This window comes from Brassica rapa, chromosome A10 (genome assembly GCF_000309985.2).
Source record: "Brassica rapa cultivar Chiifu-401-42 chromosome A10, CAAS_Brap_v3.01, whole genome shotgun sequence".
In the NCBI taxonomy this organism is placed as follows: domain Eukaryota; kingdom Viridiplantae; phylum Streptophyta; class Magnoliopsida; order Brassicales; family Brassicaceae; genus Brassica; species Brassica rapa.
This window is the reverse complement of record NC_024804.2, coordinates 128613-144356: the sequence shown is the minus strand read 5'-3', so window position 1 is coordinate 144356 and position 15744 is coordinate 128613. Positions and strand designations below refer to the sequence as shown.

Sequence of the window (15744 nt, the reverse complement as noted above, 5' to 3'; positions counted from 1 at the left end):
AAGAAGTTACCATATTTGCCTATTTGGCAATTAACGTTTTCTGTGATGTATGGCTGTGTAGCATATTAAGTGCAAGTTTATAAAATTGCTTGACTTTATTTAGCTTAATACAAGAGTATTTATACATAGATAGACCTTAACCGACTGCTTTGGTTAAGATAACCTTACCAACTACTTACATCATTTACACCAAAAAAAGTTACACCAAAAAAAAAACTACTTACATCATTGTCTCTTAACCTTATACATATCTCTAAAATAACTCATCAGTATAATCCAATAATAAGCATATTCAGATTTAGATGGTAATAGGGCATTTCGAGTATGCTATACGTTTGCACATCGCTCTCAAATTGTCAAGTTTAGCGCGTGGGGACCCGTAAGGATTTCTATTTCTAGTCTAATGAGAAAGAATGAAATTTCACTAGGACTACAGCTAAGCTCTTTATCAATGATTGATTGATACGCAGTATTTTTGTCTTGATTTAAAAGACCTATGGGCCTTGTTTATGGGCTTTTATCAGCCCATAATAGTAAGTAAAAATTATTCCAATTTTCGCTTGTCACTCTCTAGTCTCTCTATAGATTTTTTGTTTTCAAAATTCCGTTTAGAGACTTGTCTCCCTCTTCTCTAATTTGAAATATCGTTGAAGAAGAGCTGCGATCTACGATGAAGATGAACAAAGCCTTTGATCTGAAATCGATTTCGGTGTTTCCTCCTAATTTAAGGTACTGACATGCATCAATTTCGAGAGAGATTCCCACACGTTTAGGGTTTTAATTTGGGATTCATCCTCTATTTTCAGCGATCTCTTTCTTATGTGGTATTTGTTGTTTGCTCTAAGTAACAACTGATTGATCGATTCCCACATTAGATTTAGAATAATATTTTTGGGGGAAAATTGTGAATTAGCATCCGAGGACGTTAAGTTGCGTTTGATCATGTTTCTCTGTGTCAATTTTAGAAGGAGATCGAGCGTTGGACCCTCCGAACCGCAAGCATCGCAGCAGTCCTTATCGCAGGGACCTTCCTCTCAGCGAGGCTGTTTTTCTCAGATGACTCAGAGCTCTGTCGATCAGGTTTTACTGACGCACTCTTCATCCAAAACTTCAATTTGTCACTCTTGATTTCATGCTTGTTCACTCTTGCACAGAGATTTACTTGTCAGGAACGAGATCTCTCTTTGAAGAAGACTAGTTTCTTGGCCCCGGTTAATCATAAACGAGACGATACTCAGATGCTTTCATCTCGACCTTCCAGCGGAAGATGGAGTTCTGTTTCCTTTGCAGAATCTAAATGTGAGTTTTTGCTCTTCCTATATTCTGAAGAATGGACGGACTATATAACCCCATGCTTCATATGTTCCACCTTTTGTCACTGAGTAGCTCAGATTAGTGAAGAACGCTTTGGGATGATGGAAACTTCGTTGAGCAAGTTTGGAATGATGCTGGATTCCTTTCAGACTGACATCATTCAAGCCAACCGAGGAACCAAGCAAGTATTTCTCGAAAGTTAGTTCTATCTTTGATCTCATTTTCAGTATTTTATCAACCTGTTCAAGAGCACTTCACATGAATAACGTCTCAATAGATAGCTGGCTTTTATAGTTTCTATGTGTGTTTACTGCAGCTGAACGCCTACACCAAAAGTTGCTTCTCCAAGACACTTCCCTTCAGCAGCTAGTAAAAGCAATTATTTACTGTATTTTCTTGTTGCTTTATCGACCTTAAGCTTATTGAAATGATTTATTGTGAAGCAGATAAAGGAACAAACAGATGTTAAAGCCAGTCTTGATGGAGCTGTTAAATCTGTTCTGGAGGAACTAACCAAATTTCCTAATCAAGAGAAGCTTCAGAAAATAGCTCTGATGTTAACAGCTATCCCGGAGCAAGTAGAAACCTCTCTGCAGAAAATACAAAGCGAAATCTGCCACAAGCTTACCGGAGATATTCAGGTGATGTCAAGTATTTTTTTTTTTTGTCTATCTCATCAGCAGAGTCTATATAAGCTTGATGTGATGATATTCAAGTTTGATCAATCTTTAACTTTGCAAACACATGCGGTGCTTTAATTCCCACTATCAAACCTCTTGTAGGTTTTGGCTAGCTTGAAGATGACTGAGCCAGTAATAGCTCAGGAGGTTCCAACAGCACCACAAGTGAAGAAGGTCTTTTCTTCACCTACTCTCCATCTCTTTGCTCTTTAAGCCAAACAATTTTAGGAATTAATGTGGGATTTGTTTAACTAACAGTCTAAGGAAAACTTGCATGAGCAGCGTGGTCCAGCAGCCAAGGTAACTGGCTCTATTGCAGTGAACTCATCTCCTCTCTTTATAAGCTCAGCAGTTAATAACAAATGTGCAAAATCAGCTACAGAGCAGTGCCTTTTGTGATGCTATACTGAAAACGAAACAACCTCGGCTTCATAGAAAGTAAGTCATAACGTTACTTTGCTACATTACACGTTCTATAACAGAACAATTACCATCGATAGATTCTAAGTATGTATATCTTGCATTGTTACAGTCCAGATAAGACATCAGCGAGGAATGTAAAAACATTTTTATCCCCAAAGACACAAGTGGGATGTTGGAAGACGGTGAAACCAGCACAAAGAACGTCAAAGAATAACACAGCAAGAAAGCAAGTGAAACCTGTAGGCACTCGTACGCAGGTGACTGAGTGGGATTTTTTTTTTTTATCGTTGGTGGGGTAGAATGAATAAGAAAACTTGTTTTAACTTAGTGAAGATTCATGCAGTTTGAGGAATGCAGCATTGTCATAGACTCAGATGAAGATATAGATGAAGGCTTTTCATGCTTGCTGAAAGGGAACACCAAAGGTACGAAAAGTTACGAAGTCAAAAGAGGGATGTATAAGATAATAGATGATAACAAATATTGAGCTGTGAAATTTTATGTAACTGTGGTCACTTCAGGAGCTAGCTTCGAATGGGATGCAAAGAAGGAAACGGAAAGGCTGCTGAAGACAGCGAGGAGGACAAGGAGGAAGTTCGGTAACCCCATAATAATAAACTGAAAGCAAAGGTGAAGCAGCAAGATGTTAAGGCAGGTTTAAGATGATCTTAATTGGGTAAGATTATCTATCACAAATGTGAATGATAAACTTGTAGTGAACTTTTCATTAGAACATATTTTTTGTTCTCATTTATATTGTAAAAGTTTGTGATTTTATACAAGTTTCTTTTAAAAATTATTTTTCTTAACAGTTGTGACATAGAGTCATATGATTTGAAAAATTTCTTAGAACTGTATGTAAAAAGATAAAAGAAATACTAAAGGAATTGGTAAAAGTTGTAGATGGTGGTGGTGAACAATGGAATTGGTAATGATATGTGTGGGGTCTCTGGCTCAGTTACGGAATTTTCATATCAGAGCAGAAGCTAAATACGATTCACTCGACGTCCATACAGGCCCATTATGTTAGGTACCTCCCTAGTTATTATGATTATGTACTCCTCCTTTTTTTTTTTTTTTTCCCAAATTGAAATTCATTCATAACTGAAAAACGACAGTTCCATACATAAGCTGGCGGAAACGAAACATCCCCAGAGACAAGAACTCAAAGAACAGGCAGCTAAAACCCACACCCGGGGTACTAAAAAACTATTGAAATACTAAACTTGATAACCTGAGAAACTGAATATTCTAAGACAAAGAAGAAGATGAAACAAACCAAGGACCTTAGACTACCGGAGGCTTCAAGGGGACAGCCAAACGAAACGAGGACAGGCCTCCAATCAGGACAAACCAACAACACAAGGACTGCAAGACAACCAACCCGAGAGACAGAAAAAGTCCATCTGCTAGAATTCACAGCAGAGCGAGGAAATACGCCTCCAACCAAACCTTTTCACCGAGGAGAAGTCGAAGGCATCACAAGGGACCTCGGGACGCTTCACCGTTGAAGAAAAAAGCCATAGCCACAAACATCTCCAAACAAAGCCAGAACCACGTAAAAAAAGCCATAACCTTGAAAGCACAATCTGAGAATTCAACAATGGAGGAGAGAATCCAAACTCAGAATAGAAGCATTTGAACATGCCACGCATACACCCAATCGAAATAACGACCCAACCGAGAATTGAAACCTCTGAAGCCACAGTGAGCAATAAAGGAGCTAGAATTGAAGAAAGCCCATAAACGACGTCAGCGAAAGCACCTACAATGCTCCAGCAGCTATGCCGCACCGTCAACAGGTCCTCGACCTGACATATGGCGCCAGACTCGTCTCTGAACCCAACTCTCCAAACCAAAACCTCACATGAACTAAGCAGAGATCTGGAGACACTCCTCAACAAAGAGACCCAGACTAGCATAAGACACAAAAGGGAGCACAGAAAATCAAATCGATTAATCTCCATCTACCACCACAATTGTCTTCTCTACAAAAACTCTTCCAACGGACAGAGACTCAAGAAACACAAGTTACAGATCATCCTCGGAGTGGTCACAGACGGGAAAGACAGGCTCGAGCTTGACCGCTAACCTTCAATGGCTCTGGAACCGGTTTGAACATCTCACCACTACCGCACAGAAGCCGACGAGCCCACCACCTAGCCAATCTCCCACCGAGCCAAAGCACACCAGAACCGAAACTAGACCATCGATTCCCTCTTAAGCCCAGATCTGAAACCACTAACAAAAAGGATGACCTTTTCCGAAATTAAAACCTTAGATTAAAAGCCTATGAGAATACGAGACAGCTCCCGGCGACGGTGAGAAGCACCGACCGCCGGAGCAGCAGCTGAGCAAACGCAAAAGTTTTCCTCTCTCTCTCTCTCTCTCTCTCTAGCAGCCTGAGTCACCGAATGCCGATTATGTACTCTTCCTAAAAAAGAAATAAATAATAAATAAATACAAAAAGATAGAAAAACAAGACCATTTCAAGGAATGTCTTTTTTACACCTTTTAAGATTTCTCTCTGGAAGGCTCGAGAGAGAGAGAGTGAAACCGCGTGTGAGTGAAGCTCCGACGTCCGGCTGCGCGTCTGAGCGCGTGCCGGCGCCGGTGGCTTCCTCCTTGTAGATCCAGTCTAGTTTCCCTTCTGTGCGCGTCGAACCGTTTGTCCTCTCCGATATACTTCCGGATCTGGGCTAGGGTTTTGCTCTCGGACGAGCTCTGCTTTCGGCGGAGGTCTAACGGCGGTAACTCTTCCTTCTCTGGATGCGTGGTGAGGTAATAGGACGGCGGCTAGTCGCGCCAGTCTTCGTTTGAAGTTAGGATTTGTTCCGGGAGGCGGAGGCTCCGATAGTTCTGCCGTCGCCGTTTAAGTTTCCGGGGGGTGGAGGCTTCGTCAGCTCTGCGTCGCCGGCAAAGTCGCCGGGAGGTGGAGGCTCCCACAGCTCTGCGTCGCCGGATCGCGCTCCGAGGGGTGAAGGCGTCCTTTACCTTTCCTCGTCGGCTTCTGGCTCTTTTGTTTGGTCGATCCTTAGAGTAGTTTTAAGGTTTTTATGTTGTGTCTTGCGTTGGTGTTTTGTGATCCGTGGATAAGCTCTCCTTGTTGGAAGAAAGGTTTCTGTATAAAGATGGTGATGTTCTATGCGCCGGTTATGTTGCTCTGCTGTGTGTGCTCGATTGATGGTGGTTATGATCTCGTTCCGGCGATTGATCTTTCCCGTAAAGATAACATAAGAGTATAATACGGTTGCAGTGAAGAGTGTATGTGGAGGTCATGGGCTCAGGTTTGTCATGGTGAGGCATGCTCCTGGAGTGGCCGGTGAGACGCGTCTGTGTTCCGACGTAGGTTCTTCCGGTGGTGGCGACGTTGCGGATTCGGTTCTCGAGGTAGGGCGAATCGCTAGTCGGTGCCGTTTGGGTTGGTTGGGTAACGGGTTTGGGCCTAAGCGGTTTGTTTTATTTCTGGGCTTTGTGTTTAGACTTTTGGGTCTTTGTATGGTTTTTATGGGCTTAGACCTTTGTTCTAATAAAATTCAGTGGAAAAAAAAAAAAAAAGAAAAACAAGACCATTTATCCGGTCGGAGGAGGGAGGAATTCACAATCTGTTTTTTTTTTCCTTTGGCGATCGTTAGACACCTGGCGATTTGTTCCGACTCGGCCATGAACACCGAATCAGGTAAGAGTTAGATCTCAAGAAAATATTGGATAATTTATGGAGGATCCCATGTTTGTTGTTGGGTCTGGTGGTATTGCAGTAGTGGAGTTTCTTGGAAACGTGCCCTTACTTCAGAAGCTGCCGAGTTCTTCTCTTAAGAAAATCGCCCAAGTTGTTGTCTTGAAACGCTACGGTCTCTTTTTCCGAACTTTGAAGCTCTGTTTATTGGCTTTCGAGATATAAGAATAAGATTTACTTGTGTTGTAATCATTTTGCAGCGAGAGGGGAGTATGTGATTCGGGAAGAACAAGCTTGGGATGGTTGCTATTTCATTTTCTCTGGAGAGGTTCTTCCCTCTATGTTTCCTATATTCTCAACCTTCTTTCCTTAAGATACTTCAGATTATTTCCTTTGTATTATTCTTGTTTTTGCATTGCAGGCTCAGGTTTCCGGACCCGAAGAAGAAGAAAATCGTTCCGAATTTCTCTTGAAACAATATGATTACTTTGGCCATGGTCAGATACTCAGATGATTATTCTTTTTTTTTTTGACTACTGAACATTTGGTTGTGTGATATACACTTACCTTACATTACATTTGTTCAGGTATTTCTGCGCATGTTCATTCAGCAGACATAATTGCTACCTCCGAGGTACTTTTCTGAATCCATTTATGGCTTTTGAGAGCTCAAGACATGCAAAACCAGAAGAGTGTTGTAATATTTCTATCAACTTGCAGCAGCTCACATGTTTGGTGTTGCCGCGTGATCATTGCCGTTTGCTTGAGACAAATTCAATCTGGCAGTCGGATCAAGAAGTCGACAAATGCTCTTTAGTCGAACGCATTTTACATCTTGACCCTTTAGAAGTACCTTCTCTCTCTTTTTTCCTCACTTCTTATGCTTTCTATTTAATTCCCATAATCTTGGTATTTTACTAATATGCGCTTCTTCCTTTCTTGTCTTGTAGCTGAATATCTTCAGGGGTATCACTCTACCTGATGCTCCCATCTTTGGCAAAGTTTTCGGTGGTCAATTTATGGGACAGGTATGTTAGTTTATATCTAACCTTGCTGGTCTATTTCGTTTGGATATGTAGCTTCTTCTATGTGTCAATTCAGGCTATTTCTAAGTCACATCTTACCAAAATCTTACAGGCACTTGCTGCGGCATCAAAAACTGTTGATTTTCGGAAGATTGTCCACAGTTTTCATTCTTATTTTCTTCTCGTTGGAGATATCGATAGTATGAACCTTTAATTCCACTGCCACCCAGCAAGTATGCATTTTTCTTCTCTTTAAATTCATCTAATTATCATTTGTTTGTTACTCTTGGCAGTCCCCATTATATATCAAGTTCACCGTATACGTGATGGGAATAACTTTGCCACCCGAAGAGTAGATGCTATACAGAAAGGGAATATCATCTTCATTTTGATGGCTTCTTTTCAGGTTTTCCATTTTATATGGTTTATAAATACACTCCTCTTACTATCTGCCTCCGAGAGAGACTAGCCTTTTTTCTTCTTTAATTGTGAAACCAGCTTTTAAATTGATCTGTTTCATTGATTTTCATAGAAAGAGCAACAAGGATTTGATCACCAAGAGTCAACCATGCCCTCTGCACCTGATCCTGATACGGTTATTTTTTCCTCCAAAATTTAAAATGGTTTCTAGAAATAGTAAGGGATTTCTTTTATTCACCGCTATCTTCTGCAGCTTTTATCACTAGAGGAGTTGCGTGAACGTCGTATAACTGACCCTCAACTACCTAGGTAAGTTGTAGTGTTTGCAATTGTCTTTAAAAAATTATCTCAGGAAGCTCAAACTGAATCTCCAATTGTTTCTTCCTTTCAGGAGTTACCGGAACAAAGTTGCAACTGCAAATTTCATTCCATGGCCTATAGAGATTCGGTTTTGTGAGCCCAGTAATTCTACAAACCAGACAAAGTCTCCACCGAGGTGCACAACTCAGCTTAAATCGTGTGAATAAATTAATTATTAACCTGGTTCATGTGATTGATTACACATGAAACTCATCACTTGCATCACATTCTCTTTAGTTTTTTTTTTTTGGTTTTGTTTTATTATTCTGACAAAGTCTTCTTGCAGATTAAGGTATTGGTTTAGAGCAAAGGGAAAGCTTTCTGATGACCAAGCTTTGCATCGGTAAGTACCTCCACCATCTACTTCATATGTGTAAATCACCTGAACCATATCCCTATTATTCGTTTGGCAAATCTATAGAATGCTGTTCTTCTGAAAGTTGGATTTATTTGTTCATAGCAAAGTGATCATCTGACAAGCCACGTTTGTTATACAGATGTGTTGTGGCATTTGCTTCGGATTTGATATTTGCAAGTATCAGTTTGAACCCTCACCGAAGAAAGGGCCTGAGATCTGCTGCACTTAGCCTTGACCATGCGTAAGCTTTTTTATTTTGTCTTGGTGAAATATGAGTTTTATTTATTTGATTACATTACACTGATAGGGAGTTCCAGTCAGTAATTATTACTTACTTGCTTTTCCTCTTTTTTTTGGGGGGTTGCAGGATGTGGTTTCACCGACCTCTAAGAGCTGATGACTGGTTGCTTTTTGTGGTAGCTTTTTCTCTATCTAAGAAAAATTGAAGTCTCTAATAGACATGTTTGATGAAATAGGTTAATAGACATGTTAGGCGTCTAACATTGACCCTCTTACAACGATGATTATTGCTGCAGATTGTTAGTCCAACTGCGCACATGACCAGGGGTTTTGTCACTGGTGAAATGTTCAACCGAAAAGGAGAGGTAGGCACTCTTTACTAGTATCTTTTTTTAAGTAACTATATTAATCTGAGAACACTGATTTTGACATATGATATAATTCTTGTTCAAAGCGTCAAAACTTTGAATTGCTAAATGTTTATTTAGGGGATGTAAAAGGAAAAAATATGTAATTCTTATTATCTTTTTTGGATATGTGAAACAGCTGGTTGTATCGTTAACGCAAGAGGCCTTGTTAAGAGAGGCAAGACCTCCTAAACCCTCCGTGACGTCGAAGCTCTGATTTGGCTCATTGTTAGTTTAAGATGCGGCGAATAAAGAAGAATAAATATATACTGAAGACATTAGAAAAACCATTTGGTAATAATAAGATTGATGTTACCCCATATCTTTGGTATGATTCGGTTTGCATGTGTTATGATGATGCCATGTATTCATATCTAATCTATTAAAAGTGAAGTACAATTAATACTTAACCCTTACTTTTACCTAATATTTACTATGGAATGCCATCTATCTTATTAAAACAGAAACATTACAACTTTTTCTAGGTAGATTTTAAAGTTGGACATCACATTATTATTCTTAATGTAACCTTACATTTAAATATTTCCTTAATCAGTTCAATATCAACCAATTATCATTTAACTCCACCATATCTCGATTTAAATCCACCGTAAGATCTATCTTATTATATGTTCACATTATACATCTATTATTATACATATATTATTTCGTCACATTATTGAAAAAACATCTATTAAAAAATATCTATTTTATTGTCACATTAGCTTTAATGTGAAACATTAACATATATACATATACTCACAGTGTCGTACTTATATTATATCATATTACAATATATAACAACCCTCTCTTTACATTGGTCCATATCACATTGATGGAAGCAACATTGAGTAGTTATTATATTATAAAAAACTTCATATGGTCGTATATCTAAATCATTGTTTGTCATTATATTTTAAAAACTGTCTATGGTCTGTATCACATTGATGGGTTAGCAACATTGAGTAGTCATTTTATTTTTAAAAACTTCATATTTTAAAAACTTCATATGGTCGTATAATTTAAATTTAAATCTCCGGATTTGATTTTAATGTACACTAAATATAATATATTCCCGTATATTCTTATTTCAATAACAGAAACATCAGTTTATACTTACAAAAAAACGTTTATAACAAAACCCCTTCCCCAAGTTGTGCATTCTATGCCTAAAATCTCGGTAACAATCAAATATGGAGATTTAAAATTCTCCGTCAAAATCGATTTGCCAGATTTTAAAATCATTAATATGGAAAACCCCCTTCTCCAAGTTTATTCCACTACACCTAAAATCTCGGTTTCAATAAAATCATGAGATTTTGTATTTATTATACCTAACTTAAGAGGTTAGGAAATATTCATTACCTCCCACTAAAATGTTTATGTCTGTAGAAAAAATAAAGCAAAAAAAATAAAATAAAGGGTAACCGTTTTTATTATTTCTTTTCCTGGACAATTGTTGTTACTAATGGGTTTATTGTTTTGATATGGACATGTGCATTTACAATAAAATTTTCCTTTATGGATCATAATAGTTAGATTGCCGTTAAATATAAAACAAAAACAATTTTATTATTGCACTTAATTTTTTAACCAAACACATTGTTTTTCTTTATTTATTGGAATTCTTGCATACACATTGAAAATACTGTTCTATTAATAAAAAAAATTAAAACTATATTTTTTTTCGATTAGTACACTTTATTTAAATTACTTGACCAAATAAATTGTTATATCTAACAATTTAAACATTTATATATCCAAATGGGATTAATCTATTAATTATCTTTTTAAAAATATACGCATTTGTTTATCTATCTTATTATTACACTTATTTTATTAGAATTATAATGAAGACTTCAGGGATGTTTGGTTAATATTAGATTAGTATTTTCACCTTATGTTTATGTTTATAATACATAGATATGTTAATCCAAATCGTATTGGTTACTATTAGGTTAGTGTTTCACAGTACATCTATAATACACAGTTTTTTTGATCCAAATCGTACTTAATATTATGTGAGTGTTTTCACTGCACGGTTATATCTCTAATACACCGATGAAAAACTACTAATACAAAACACAGTTTTAATATTGTTCTTTAAACACAAAAAAAGAATTGGACAAACTCGAAATGTATTAAAACAAAAATAAAACTCGCGCGGTCGCGCGGGTCATGATCTAGTTACACTATTAAATTCAATATTGTACGGTTACGAGAAAATGACATTTTGGTCGATTCGTTGTGGGAATGGCACGCGGGCCGAACAGCCCAGCATTGATTAAGAGTAGACTGAGGGGGGGGGGGGGGGGGGGCCTGAATCCTTTTTTCAGTATTAAGAGTAATTTTGGATCTGTCTCTTACGGTCCGGTCCACTTTTAGTTTACCGCTTTAATATATGCTATGAACCTTTTGCAAAAAGACAAAAAAGAAAAGAAAAGAAAAGAAAAGAAATTAGTAAATTACGGGAGAAAGGGGGACCACAGATCCACCGACCGGAAACGAAGAATCCACAGAGATAGACCCCATCGTGGTTCGGTCGTATCGGACCGGTTGGATTTGGAACTGAGTGGACCCCACTCCCCTCTACACGAAAAACGTAAGCAGTGACAGCATCAAACTCATCGCCACGTCAGCAACAGACTTCTCCTCTCGAAACGTGTCCCGGCAGCGTCATCCACCCACGTGTGTTCTAGAAGCTCTTCTGCTCCGCCTACACAAGTACCAGATTCCGACACGTGTCCATCCCCCTCTCCTTATATATTTGACTCTTCTCGCCTTCGTTCCGAGTTTCAAAACGGCAAGTTTCAGAGGATTTCATTAGGATTATATTACTAGAGACAGATCCTCGAATAGAAAAGAAAATGTCAGAACTACAGCTGCCTCCAGGATTCCGATTTCACCCAACCGACGAAGAGCTGGTGATGCACTATCTCTGCCGCAAATGCGCCTCTCAGTCCATCGCCGTCCCCATCATCGCTGAGATCGATCTCTACAAATATGATCCTTGGGAGCTTCCCGGTTTGTACCTTCTTTTTTTTTTTTAATTCTCAGATTATCTATTTTAAGTGGTGGTTTTAGGGAATCTAGTAAATCTGAGATGATTTTTTTTTTGGTTTGTTTCAGGTTTAGCCTTGTACGGTGAGAAGGAATGGTATTTCTTCTCTCCAAGAGACAGAAAATATCCGAATGGTTCTCGGCCGAACCGGTCAGCTGGTTCGGGTTACTGGAAAGCTACTGGAGCTGATAAACCGATCGGACTTCCTAAACCGGTTGGGATTAAGAAGGCTCTGGTTTTCTACGCCGGGAAAGCTCCAAAGGGTGAGAAAACCAATTGGATCATGCATGAGTACCGTCTTGCCGACGTTGACCGATCATCGGCTGCTCGCAAGAAGAAGAATAGTCTCAGGGTAATTGAATTACATCTAATTTTCCATTTTTGTTTTGTTTGTTAATTTTTTATTAATCGGACCGGGTGTTAATTAATTTTTGCAGCTGGATGATTGGGTTCTTTGTCGGATTTACAACAAAAAAGGAGCCATCGAGAAGCGAGGACCACCACCAACTCCGGTTGTTTACGGCGACGAGGTCGTGGAGGAGAAGCCGAGGCTGTCGGAGATGGGCATGCCTCCGCCGCCGGTGATGCCGAATGATTTCGTGTACTTTGACACGTCGGACTCGGTGCCAAAGCTGCATACGACGGAGTCGAGCTGCTCGGAGCAGGTGGTGTCGCCGGAGTTCACGAGCGAGGTTCAGAGCGAGCCCAAGTGGAAGGATTGGTCGGGTGAGAAAAGTAGCCTTGATTTTGGGTTTAATTACATAGATGCCACCGCGTTCGGGGGAGGAGGAGGGAGCAATCAGCTGTTTCCGCTACAGGACATGTTCATGTACAACATGCCCAAGCCTTATTAGGTGAAGGCAAACACTTGTTTTTTTATCGTCTATGGGTATCACGAGATCGATTACGGACGGTCAATGAGTGTGCCGCCATTAGATATTTATTACCATGATGTTTGTTGTTCAGTGTTACTTTTATTTTCTAAGCTGTCAGATTACGGGAAGGGCTTATTTGTGTAATAGCCATATTTGAAAGATAAATTAGGTGTATGGCAATGATTTTGACATAATTTACTGTCAGACATTTATACCTCAAATCATCCGGTTATGTCCTTTTGTTTAACAGGTATCCAGTTGCAAGTGAGAAAATAGGCGACGTCGTTTTTCCTGTGGCGTATTTACAATCACATTCACGTAACACATTTATTAACCACATACATATACATCAAATATTCTATTCCATATCACCAAAATAGTATAGGATAATAATTTCACTCACAGACCTGAATTCTAAACATTATCATAACCTCTATTGTAAACCCTAAATCCCAATCACTATACAACTCCTAAATACTAAAGATTATTCCAACACCTAAATACTGAACTTTAAATCCAAATCACTAAACCTAAATTCAAATATAAATTATAACTACATTCACAACCTCTAAATACTAAACATTACCCCAATCCTAAAATACTAAACCCTAAACCTTAATCACTAAACCCTAAATTCAAATATAAACTATAAACCCAAAATCCAAATAGAATGGAACAAAATAAATAACATAGTACATATTGGTGAAATTATGAAATATCTATAATTGCATTGAAGAAGTTAATGATGACCCCAACCATACCTCTCACTTTTTAAATACTAAACCCTAAACTCTAATCACTAAACTTTTAATCAAATATAAACCCTAAACCAAAATATATACTCTAAACTCAAATATAATGAAACAAAATAAATAACATAGTGCATATTGTTGAAATTATGAAATGTCTATGATTGCATGGAAGAATCTAATGTTACCCCAACCATATCATCTCACCTTCTAAATACTAAACCCTAAACTCTAATCACTAAACCCTAACACAAATATAAACCCTAAACCCAAATATCAAAATCTAAAAAGTACATAATATTATGTAATATTAAATTATATTATATAATATTGAACTATACAATATAGATCATAGTATGATTTTTACATGTTAACAAACATGTACCGATAGTGAAAACTTAATAAAATTACAAACAATATTTATAAATAAAATAGAGCACTTTTTATTAACCGTCAAGTGGAATCGAACATGATAAGGTAATATAGTAACAGAATACATCGCATAACAAATTATAAAAATATATATTGTTTTACATTTCTATTATATATGCATAGATGAAATTGGTTTCAATTGTATAGATGAAAATGATCACCACTACCCAAGTCTTATCGCTCACCACATGAATCTTTGAAACTCTATTATACCACAGTCCTTCACCATCAATAGAGACAATTTTATCAACAATCCCACAAATTTGAAAAGAAACAGATTCATCGGCCTACTATAGTTACTCCTCATCATCAGAGCTACAAAACAACATATATTATATTATGATTATCAGTTATCTGGCAATCATAACTCACATTAGCTTTAAAGTGGAAATCATTTCAAACCTGAACAACGTCTACCGACTTCACATGGAAGGTCTAAATCTTTCATGCCAAACCTGAACAATGAAGATAAGAAAGTAACAATGAGTTATATATTCTACAGATTAAAATGGATGATAATGAATGGTATGGCATACATTGCAAGCATTCAAACACATCTAAATAGAATAGTTTGTCGCAAGTAAAATAGTTTGAACTGACAATTTATTCTATTCCACTGTAAATAGAATAGAGATAGAAGATATCATGCTCCGTTCATACGCAAACAAATTGTAATACAAATGCTATTCCATACATCAAACTATTCCATACATAGTATTTCTGCTAAAAATCACAATTCAATTTTAACAAATCCGAAGAACAACCGGATAAACCCCAACCCTAAATCAATTGCCTAACTGTCGGCTAAAAACAGATCCGACATGCACCTGGAACGATGTTATAGAGTTATCAATTATATAACCCTAATTCTGAGAAGAGACCAAATGGAAAAGAAAATAACAAGAAATGACGAGAAAATGAAGAGATTCGAAGGCAAACCCCAAGAACTTACCGTAGTTCCAGATATCTGACAAGAATAGAGGAGGTGAATTAGAATAGGAACGGTTTGTTACTATCTGCCACTGCAACTTTAACGCCAGCCGGTGGCGGATGATTTCATAAGAGGAAAAGAGAACGCGATTGTAAAGAGTGAAGAAGACGTCGACAAAGCTTTGGAAATCCGGTGGAGGCGACGATGTGGAGCAAATCAGCACCGGAGACTATTAGAATGCGAGGAAGCTAGCAAGTGAAGTAAAAAGGGAAAATGTGAAGTAGGGTAAGCCACGTCTTATTTTTTGAAGTTAATAATTAAAAATTTTAATTATTTGTTTTCATCAGGTTGCACCGGTTAAAGGGAGGGCTAATACAGTATTATTATATAAATGTAACGGTGTGTATATGAATGTTAGGTAAATTGGTTACCCATTGAATTAGGCTTTTTTTTCATGTCATACACCCCAATTCCCCTTACGGGAAATCTCTAATCGGATGGCGGTCGATGTGTCATTGTACTAGTGTTGTTTGGTAGAAGAATCCACATGTCTTTTCTTTTTTGGGCTTTAGTGGGGCATAAAAGTCAAAAGCTAAGGATATTTGTTATTATCTCCTTCGTAATAATCAATTAAATATTTCTTGATATATCCGTCTGTGTGTTTGTGATTAGTTGTTTTTGACTGGGCGACGGACGTTTTTATATGAAAGTGGTATTATAAAAGGAGAGAAATCGAAAAAATGAATCATAAATATAAACCGAAGCTTTCAAGTCAGAAGTTAAGCTGATTTGG

The 15744-nt window shown here is 37.8% G+C and overlaps 3 protein-coding genes and 1 long non-coding RNA gene across 7 annotated transcripts; 3 read left to right on the top strand and 1 right to left on the bottom strand.

Moving 5' to 3' along the window:
- The first annotated feature begins 436 nt into the window (after positions 1–436).
- Positions 437–3226, top strand: LOC103844671 (putative recombination initiation defects 3). Of its 2 annotated transcripts, none has more exons than XM_009121477.3 (12): positions 437–729; positions 966–1080; positions 1155–1299; positions 1387–1512; positions 1631–1683; positions 1761–1955; positions 2097–2168; positions 2253–2294; positions 2377–2432; positions 2527–2674; positions 2761–2842; positions 2939–3226. In XM_009121477.3, the coding sequence occupies exons 1-12, from the start codon at positions 671–673 to the stop codon at positions 3037–3039; spliced, it is 1194 nt and encodes a 397-aa protein (XP_009119725.1). In that variant the 5' UTR covers positions 437–670; the 3' UTR covers positions 3040–3226. The 2 variants fall into 2 exon arrangements, with proteins under 2 accessions (XP_009119725.1, XP_009119721.1); XM_009121473.3 differs by having other exon boundaries at positions 2371–2432.
- A 2748-nt stretch (positions 3227–5974) lies between these two features.
- LOC103844672 (acyl-CoA thioesterase 2) lies at positions 5975–9313 on the top strand. Of its 2 annotated transcripts, none has more exons than XM_009121479.3 (17): positions 5975–6096; positions 6176–6268; positions 6354–6421; positions 6515–6590; positions 6681–6727; positions 6817–6942; positions 7044–7121; positions 7231–7318; positions 7412–7524; positions 7651–7713; positions 7792–7847; positions 7930–8034; positions 8185–8241; positions 8396–8497; positions 8624–8672; positions 8793–8861; positions 9043–9313. In XM_009121479.3, exons 1-17 carry the CDS (start codon positions 6081–6083, stop codon positions 9118–9120), a joined length of 1284 nt encoding a protein of 427 aa, XP_009119727.1. In that variant the 5' UTR covers positions 5975–6080; the 3' UTR covers positions 9121–9313. The 2 variants fall into 2 exon arrangements, with proteins under 2 accessions (XP_009119727.1, XP_009119726.1); XM_009121478.3 differs by having other exon boundaries at positions 6814–6942.
- Positions 9314–11670: 2357 nt separating this feature from the next.
- Positions 11671–15600, top strand: LOC103844673 (NAC domain-containing protein 2). 2 transcript variants are annotated; one of them, XR_004452501.1, is made up of 4 exons: positions 11671–11927; positions 12033–12316; positions 12402–12958; positions 15428–15600. XR_004452501.1 is itself a non-coding variant. In XM_009121480.3 (3 exons), exons 1-3 carry the CDS (start codon positions 11771–11773, stop codon positions 12816–12818), a joined length of 858 nt encoding a protein of 285 aa, XP_009119728.1. In that variant the 5' UTR covers positions 11671–11770; the 3' UTR covers positions 12819–13033. The 2 variants fall into 2 exon arrangements, 1 of the variants encoding a protein (XP_009119728.1); XM_009121480.3 differs by lacking the exon at positions 15428–15600 and having other exon boundaries at positions 12402–13033.
- On the bottom strand, positions 14008–15421 carry LOC117128976. Its single transcript, XR_004452503.1, has 2 exons — positions 14423–15421; positions 14008–14335 (listed from the first exon to the last, which is right to left on the bottom strand). It is a non-coding gene; the product is annotated as an uncharacterized LOC117128976 (long non-coding RNA).
- Positions 15601–15744: the final 144 nt, after the last annotated feature.